At 44.3% G+C, this 9,574-nt stretch overlaps 1 protein-coding gene across 1 annotated transcript; it reads right to left on the bottom strand.

The window, feature by feature from the left end:
- Window positions 1–805: 805 nt before the first annotated feature.
- LOC115139169 (photoreceptor cilium actin regulator-like) lies at window positions 806–7,170 on the bottom strand. Its single transcript, XM_029676302.2, has 2 exons — window positions 4,286–7,170; window positions 806–1,917 (listed from the first exon to the last, which is right to left on the bottom strand). Exons 1-2 carry the CDS (start codon window positions 6,844–6,846, stop codon window positions 1,836–1,838), a joined length of 2,643 nt encoding a protein of 880 aa, XP_029532162.1. The 5' UTR covers window positions 6,847–7,170; the 3' UTR covers window positions 806–1,835.
- Window positions 7,171–9,574: the final 2,404 nt, after the last annotated feature.

The raw sequence follows: 9,574 nt of genomic DNA, 5'->3' as shown, positions 1-9,574 counted from the left end.
AGAAACTCCCCTAATACAGATGTGCCAAGCTTGTAGCGTCACACCCAAGAAGACTCAAGGCTGTAATCGCTGTCTAAGGTGCTTCAACAAAGTACTGAGTAAAGTGGCTGAATACTTATGTAAATGTGATATTTCTGTTTTCTTATTTAAATTTGCAAACATTCCTAACATTGCCATTATGGGGTCTTGTATGTAGATTAATGAGGGGGGGGGGATTATTTAATCCAATTTAGAATATGGCTGTAACGTAACAAAATGTGAAAAAATAATACTTCCCGATTGCACTGTATGTACTGTCAATGTGACTGTAAATTCCTGCTGTCTAACCTTTTTACTTCTCTTTCTCTCACATACTCTCTCTCTTGCATTCTCTCTGTAAATCATTACTGTAGACAGTCAGACAAATTAATGTTCTGGTGCAGACTAGCTTGACTTTTTATGAAAATACAGTCTGCTACAATCTGCAATTTGCTACAGTATTTCACGTTTCTGGGTGCAGTTCTATAAAAAATGGACCAGTGGGACAACAGGTTTATTATCTCATAGCTGACTCAACTGATGAGTTTATCCTTTATGCACAGCAAGGGTGTGGGAATCAGTAACGATGCAAATGTTTTTTTCAAATGAGCAGTTGACTATTTCCCTTGTAATACATGCTCGTTTGTCCCCCAAAGAAAATGGGCCTAACATAATAACACAGAATATAACCTATAATTATTTTAATGCTCACAGAGAACTGTATTGTGAGACGATTTGGGGAGCTATTTATAGCTGGGTGACGTAATGTATTCAAGTTACACCTCTCTGTTGGCAGTATATTTTTTTATTTTTTTATTGGGAACAGGTAGAAAAAAACGGAAATAAACAAAATACAAAGGTGAAACTACGAAACAATAATAATAAAACAACATTTGTAAACAAACAATGTAGTTACTGTATAACAAAAATACCAACAGTTCAAACACAAAATGCTAATTCAAAAACAGTATGACATGGACAAGAAACAAATCATTTGACCTATTCACCAATATATAATTAGTCATTGTCAATAGAGTATATATATATATATATTTTGTTGTTGTTGAATTTTTACCCCCTTTTTCTCCCCAATTTCGTGGTATCCAATTGTTAGTAGCTACTATCTTGTCTCATCGCTACAACTCCCGTAAGGGCTCGGGAGAGACAAAGGTCGAAAGTCATGCGTCCTCCGATACACAACCCAACCATGTCGCACTGCTTCTTAACACAGCGCGCATCCAACCCGGAAGCCAGCCGCACCAATGTGTCGGAGGCGTGCACCTGGCGACCTTGGTTAGCGTGCACTGCGCCCGGCCCGCCACAGGAGTCGCTGGTGCGCTATGAGACAAGGATATCCCTACCGGCCAAACCCTCCCTAACCCGGACGACGCTAGGCCAATTGTGCATCGCCCCACGGACCTCCCGGTCGCGGCCGGTTGCGACAGAGCCTGGGCGCGAACCCAGAGTCTCTGCGCCACCCGGGAGGCCTCAATACAGTATATTACATTGATTTTACATATGCCAAAATAGATTTTTGTTTTCAGTAATTACTGTATTACAAAACATCATATCAGAGGACGTAATAGATAGACCAAAACATGTACAATGTATTTCAACCTTTTCTCCATTGCAGTCAAGCAATCTGAGGGAGAAGCATGGTCAATTACCTAACACACTTTCTTAGAATAAGCCCCTTCTCTTCTCATTAGAAGGGAAGTCTTAGCCTTAAGAGTCCTCCTAATCCATAATCCCTTTCTATGCTCAGACCTCACCCTCTAATTCGCTCGGTAGATTCTGCCCTGGCAGACTACCATGCACTACTGCTCAGGATCCAAATCAGTATCAACAGCACTTGGATCTGATTGGTTGTCGCCTTCCATCACAAGACCATTGACCATCCTAAAAAACAACAGGAAAAGGAGAGGCTTTAGTTGTGGATGTCTTCGTGGATTATGGGGTAGTGGACCAGGTAGCTGAGAGATGCAGTGAGGAAGGAGAGCTAATCTACCCAGGATTAGGCCAAATAGGTGGTTTGTCTCTGTGTAAATCTGGAGGCAGTACGTAGGGTAAGTGAGTGATGGTGATGGAAACACTGATAACAAGGTATTGGGTTCAAATATCAAATCAAATCAAATCACATTTATTTATATAGCCCTTCGTACATCAGCTGATATCTCAAAGTGCTGTACAGAAACTGTACAGAAACCCAGCCTAAAACCCCAAACAGCAAGCAATGCAGGTGTAGAAGCACGAAAATAAAGAATTTAAAGTTCTTGCAATTTGCAGTCCTCAGTCCCCCCATGTTTAATTACTCACACTCAAGAAGGGTAAATGTACCAATAAAATACATTGTTGAAATTGATCGTCTGCTATAACATTAGGCTAAACTTATAGCACCTCATCATATGCTGAGAAGTGTCACTTCAGTTTTTTACAGTAAGAAGTGTCCACATTCCTGTGATACTCTCTGGCCTACTGTGTTAATATACAGTGGGGCAAAAAAGTATTTAGTCAGCCACCAATTGTGAAAGTTCTCCCACTTAAAAAAGATGAGAGAGGCCTGTAATTTTCATCATAGGTACACTTCAACTATGACAGACAAAATGAGAAGAAAATCACATTGTAGGATTTTTTATGAATTTATTTGCAAATAAATTCATTCAAAAATCCTACAATGTGATTTTCTGTTTTTTCCCCCCTCATTTTGTCTGTCATAGTTGAAGTCGATAAGTCGATAATCAACACTCTGCTTTGACGATTGTGTTCCTCAATACTTGACCATTGACTAACTTGTTAAGCATACGTTTGTTATGCAGACTTTGGAATTGACTGTGACATGACGATTATTTACCCACATAGACAAAGTTGATGTATCTGAAATAATCAGATGATCACACCCACTACCTGGAAAACTGATCCATCAAAATGCCACTGAACTTGTTTCGCTCTAGTTGCCATTGAATACACCAGTTACCACACCTATGAAGAATCCTCAGGCGTCTGTAGGACTTGAAAGAAGCTTGAAAATTGCGCAGGCTGCCATATGTGTAAGCTGTGTCACGTATTTGTTGTTCTACTTATTTTGTTTTGCCTCTAAATTAAATCTCAGGTCACATCTGTTTATCAAAATGGTTAGGGCTACTAAAGTGTTTAATGTTACGGAATGGCTATTGTATCAAGTAAACACTTCTAGCTAGGTTGTTGTGATTATTTGTAGTTGAGAAATGTAGAATAAACATTTGTTTGCGCTATGCTCTTTTGGCAAGTTGTTTATAACTTTAACAGTTTGAGATTACTTTACTTTTTTTTTTACTTATAGAAATCCAAAATAAAGTGTGTAGGTGTCTTTTCATTTGAATATTGAGCATTTCAATTCCTGAATGGTAATTCTAAATTGCTGCTCAAATTAATCTACCAACTGTTGATTCACATTCTTTTTTATGATGATGTTCTAAACTGAAGGTGATAGCATAGAGATAGATAGAGGACTACTCTCTGAATCTGTTCCATATATAGTGTCTGTGACAGCATGGGCAGCGCCATTGAGGCTATCTCCATTTCGAAATAGTACATTTTCTTCTTCACGATAAGCTGATCTCTCCTGATGACCCAGTTGGACATGACTCCAACAGGGTCACCATGATGGATCAGCCAATGAAGTTGGAAGTCCCACCCAGTTGACTACATTCAAATGGTGGAAGCCCTCAAAGGCGCTGGCCATGCTAATATGGCCTTTTGGCCGCTAGATCCCTCTATCACTGTCTATGGGTGATAGCTAGGTCTGTTAGCGTCACAGACTACTGGTGGGCATGGCTTGAGCCTTGCTGCAGTACATACACCCACCCACTGAGTGACAGCTGATGGAATCAGATACCATCTACTTGGAGTCAAAAGTATTGACCTTTGGAAGAAGCCATGCAAAACAAACAAGCTCATAGTTTCACAGTTGTTGTTATAGTATTTGTCTCCTAATTTAGAAACCGTCTTGTGTTTTTATCTCTTACCTTTTAAGAAATGTGCTTATATAAATAAAGTTTGATTTGATCATAGATACTGTAGTTCATTGAGATATTATCAAGTTGAATTTCTACTTTTGTAGGTTAACTCAAGTATCTGTTTATTTTTCTATTCACTATTCTCTGCCATTTTCTGTTTGGCTACTTTCTAACATATGATCATAATTCTGCATTTACATGAATTTGGAAGCCTTTGGTCTAATATCCACTAAACTGGTAGCTAGACAAAGGGACTAAAGGGAAACACTCACCTCTCACTGCTTTTGGACATATTTGGATCACTTCCTCGTGTCCGGCCCCGTGGTGTGCCTGGGTTGGACAAATCCTGTTGTTGTGTTGTCAGGCTGGGTCTCTGGTCAGACTGGCTGCGCCGACTGACAGTCTGGGACCCGCGTGTGGACAGCCTTCCCCGGGAGGGCTCACCATAGGGCCTGGGGAGCGTAGAGCTATAGTGGGGGGTCCAGCTCTGGGAGTTGGATTGGCTATTTTGACAGAACACAGATCGGGCATCGTTGAAGGACACTGAGGGTGACATGTCTTCACCACTGTCCTCCCTGCTCCATCTCAAGACCCGGGGAGAGGATGGACGTGAGGGTGGATTAGGCTGTGCGAAAGCAGGGGGGCTTGGTAGTCTGTGGTGTGTAGAGGGACAAGAGGGTGGTAGGCGAACTCTGGAGACTGGTGGGACGGTCGGTGGCATGCTGGTGGGGTAATACTCCCCCTCATAGGGGTTGCTGCTTCCTTGCCTGAGACTCACCCCAGCTCTAAGGGGTCCTCGAACCCCCTGGTCAGATCTGTTTGCAGTGGATTCAACTGCGTTGCGCAGGTGGATGATCTTGCGGGCCTTATGGTAGAGAGAGGCGGCCTGCTCACTCTCTTGGTCGCCTTCAGATGCTGGCTGCTGTCCACCCCTCGTCTCAGGATCCTGTCTGATTGGTCCAACACTTCCACGGTTGGGCAGCACCGTCATGTTCTGCAATGAGGCCCTCAGGCGCTGAGAGGCGGTGCTCCTTTGGCGTGGCACAGGGTGGCCCCTACTGTCGGTGTCCTCCTCTTCCCCTTCCTCATCATCCGGGTTTTCCTCATTGCTCTCATAGGAATTGTCCATCAGGACCTCAGGGGGAGGCGGGGGCAAGTTGTCATCATCCAGGCCCTCCCCACCTTCTGCTGCCCAGATGTTCTTATTGTTGTTACCACTGACAATGTCGGGTAAGAGGGGAGTTCCACTGCTCCTAGACCCCCTAAGGTGTGCACTAGGGAGACTTTGGCCTGGTCTGCCGTCCACCCCACCACTGAATGTGTTTATGAGTCTTTTGACGGAGTTGCGGCCAGGAGGTTGTGGTGCTATCGCTGGTAGTGAATTTGGTGCTTGGTTTGCCTTTGTGGACCCTTTGAGGCCATATCTAGCAACCCTCTGCCCCCCTGAAGAGTATCTTCTCAGAGAGTTGTTTCCCGTCCGTCGGTCCAGTTCTTTCTGTTGCAGCTCCTGAACATGTAGAGATTCTATGGACAGTGACCGTGGTGGTCTCACCGGCCTGCCCAAGGGGGCAGCTGTTTGGGGTCGTTTGGGTGGCTGCCCTTTGCTGTGCTTGGTGTTCTGTATGGGGTCTGGCGGGGATGAGTTGGACCGCACCCTCCCTGACCTCTCTTCCTCTTCATCCTCATCATCATCATCCTCTTCCTCGTTTTCTTCCCCCTCCTCACCTTCGTTAAGGCATACCTGGTCAGGTGAATGGCTTGGGGGTGTGGGGCGTGCACTGCCACCGGACCCAGAACTCCCCCATTGACGACGGTGGCGCTCTGATCCCACCAGTGACTCGTTCTCTCCCCCGATTCCACTGTCCTCGCTGTGCAGGGACAAGTCATCGAGGTTGCACTTGGCAGCTGCCTCCACGCGTGCCAGCACCTGGGTCAGACGCTCCTCTACTGCCCGCTTGGCCTGCAGCCTCTCTCCCAGTAGTCTAGATAGCGAGGCAAAGAAGTCTGCCGCCTCTTCCAGAGTGGTGTCTCCCAGGCCTTGGATCGAGCTCCCCACCAGCTTCATCTTTTCAGTAGAATGCTGGAGCAGCAGCTGCAGCAGGTCTGGGGGGGTTTCTGATGGGTCAGCAATGGGCTTGGAGGGAGTGGGAGCTGGGTCCTTTATCTCGGAGGGCCAGGCCATGTGGTTGCCATGCTCCTTCAGCATCAGCTCCCCTTCCTCAGCCATCTCCTCCAGGGCCTGGTTGACCTCCTCGAAACGCATCACAATGGCTGTCATCATGGGCTGCAGGGAGAGCTGGGTCTGGGCGGCCTGGTCCAGCAGCCCCAGCAGGGTCTCACACTTGGAAATGTTGGGGTTCAGGTATTCGTAAGCGGCCTGGTGAGCTCTCACCATGAGCATGGGAAGGTCCACCTTCCCCTGGATGATTGAGGTGTTTATCTCCTTTTCTTTTCGGCAGCCTTGTTTCACGCCCTTATTCTTCTTTCGCTTCTTGACCTTTTTTGCCTGCTTTTCCAGTAACTCCTCACTCTGTGTGTCTCTCACCTGTGATGTCATTTTGACCTCTATTTGAGAGACGGCCCCTAGGTTTGACACAACGGCTGTGTTGGGGGCCATGTCCGCCACTTTTCCCAGGGCGGCCATAGGATTATCCTCTTCAGCTGATAGTGGGAGTTCCTCCACTTCTTCGTCAATATCCGTATTGTCAATATCTTGGTTTTCTCCCTCAACAGGCTTGATGTTACCCACCTCTGGTGGTACTGGCAGCAGAGCCTTGTGTACCCCATCTGGGATCCCTGGGAAGAGATGACCTTTGGATGGGGAACAACCCATTTTTTATGTCCAGACGTTGAAAAAGACTTTAGATTAAAAATGTCAGTTTGTGATGTGATTTCAATAAAGAGATACAAAACCAAATATTTAGCCTAGTAAGTGTGGATAGACCTGCTCATCCATCGGTGCTTCTGTCTGATTACCGTTGAAAACTTGGGTGTTCAGCAGGGTGCATACCTTACGAAAACTCGGCAAAAATTCAGCCTCTAAATCAATCTTCTTTACTGGGTTCTTGAATAGAAGGATCAAACCAAATTTCTTATGGGGTTCGTAGATGAGGCTTCTGGAAGCTACGAGGTCCTACCCAAGTAACAGAGCCAGAGAGACTGAGTAGCTGAAAGGATCACATAGGATTGGAGGACTCTTCTTCTCTCTCCTTTAGCATGCACAGATGGTCAAATTAAGTGAATTTTGCACGCACACACACACATGCACACACACAGACACATAAGACTTTAAGCTCATCAAGGTAATCAGGGCCCACATCGTCAGGTGTCTTTTTTAGCCTTGTCTAAGGATTGTTTACGGGCAAGATGTAGGTAATATCAAAGACAGGAAGCTACCTGTGTTCCCTAGTTCAGTTACTTTGCTTTTGTTTCCCAATGATCCATTTATTATCCATACACCATGCTTTCCTCCTGGAGTCCTGTAAAGGTTACCTTGTCATAGGTTTCTCTATGTACACATCTATGTTATGTTACTTACATTTTGATTTACTGAATTGAAAAACGAATTGAATAGGACTGCTATAAAGTCATCTAAAAGTTCTAAGTTCATTTTGATAATACATCAAACCAACTGATCAAGCCAAGTGTCTATACTGAATTGCAATCCATTTTCAGAGTTTAGGATGGCATGTATAAGTCTATGATCAGCAGACAGAAATCATAACATACAGGTGTATAACAGTATGTTTATAAATACAGTGTTAAAGTTTCTCAGACAGATGCACATCATTGACAATATGCAATATTGAGATTACAATGATACTTTACGCAGACTGAAGTTAATGAACCACAACAGCTATCTTTCAGCTTAGTTGGGCATACTGTATTTTATCAGTGCCTAATATAATGATAACAAAGCATACAAAAAACCTGCTTTGCCATATCAAGGCCTCTGTCATACATTGGCCATATCAAGGCCTCTGTCATACATTGGCCATATCAAGGCCTCTGTCACACATTGGCCATATCAAGACCTCTGTCATTCACTGGGCATATCAAGACCTCTGTCATTCACTGAGCATATCAAGACCTCTGTCATTCACTGGGCATATCAAGACCTCTGTCATTCACTGGGCATATCAAGACCTCTGTCATTCACTGGGCATATCAAGACCTCTGTCATTCACTGGGCATATCAAGACCTCTGTCATTCACTGGGCATATCAAGACCTCTGTCATTCACTGGGCATATCAAGACCTCTGTCATTCACTGGGCATATCAAGACCTATGTCATTCACTGGGCATATCAAGACCTCTGTCATTCACTGAGCATATCAAGACCTCTGTCATTCACTGGGCATATCAAGACCTCTGTCATTCACTGAGCATATCAAGGCCTCTGTCAGATATTGGGCATATCAAGACCTCTGTCATTCACTGAGCATATCAAGGCCTCTGTCAGATATTGGGCATATCAAGACCTCTGTCATTCACTGGGCATATCAAGACCTCTGTCATTCACTGAGCATATCAAGACCTCTGTCATTCACTGAGCATACCAAGGCCTCTGTCAGATATTGGGCATATCAAGACCTCTGTCATTCACTGAGCATACCAAGGCCTCTCATACATTGGGCATATCATTGTGATTACAATGATACTCTACACAGACTGAAGCAAATGAACCATAACAGATTATCATTCTGCTTAGTTGGGCATACTGTATTTTCTCAGTGCCTAATATACTGATAACAAAGCATACAAAACGATCAGGCCATACATTTGGGTATATACCAAGGCATTCGATCAGGCCATACATTTGGGCATATACCAAGGCATTCGATCAGGCCATACATTTGGGTATATACCAAGGCATTCGATCAGGCCATACATTTGGGCATATGACAGGGCATTCGATCAGGCCATACATTTGGGTATATACCAAGGCATTCGATCAGACCATACATTTGGGCATATGACAGGGCATTTGATCAGGTGATACATTTGGGCATATGACAGGGCATTCGATCAGGCCATACATTTGGGCATATGACAGGGCATTCGATCAGTCCATACATTTGGGCATATGACAGGGCATTCGATCAGGCCATACATTTGGGTATATGACAGGGCATTTGACAGGCCATACATTTGGGCATATGACAGGGCATTCGATCAGGCCATACATTTGGGCATATGACAGGGCATTCGATCAGGCCATACATTTGGGCATATGACAGGGCATTCGATCAGGCCATACATTTGGGCATATGACAGGGCATTCGATCAGGCCATACATTTGGGCATATGACAGTGCTAAGGTTGAAAAGGGAGGGTATATTACATTTTGATATCTTTCATGGATTTTATGTATCTCAAGACATCAAGTGGCCCTTTTGGGTACTTCCAGGTGTCTATGTCCAGGTGTCTAATTCTGGCTGGCCCTCTGTGTGGCCTTATTATGTCAAATATATTCAATAATTCAATAAGATGACTTTAAAATAGAATGACAGCTGTAAAAATAAAACTTAAATACAAACCATCAACTCAGTGAATACCA

The sequence above is a fragment of the Oncorhynchus nerka genome, linkage group LG13 (genome assembly GCF_034236695.1).
Source record: "Oncorhynchus nerka isolate Pitt River linkage group LG13, Oner_Uvic_2.0, whole genome shotgun sequence".
NCBI classification, from domain to species: domain Eukaryota; kingdom Metazoa; phylum Chordata; class Actinopteri; order Salmoniformes; family Salmonidae; genus Oncorhynchus; species Oncorhynchus nerka.
Note: the sequence above shows the minus strand (reverse complement) of the source record. Positions and strands in the feature narration are given on the sequence as shown.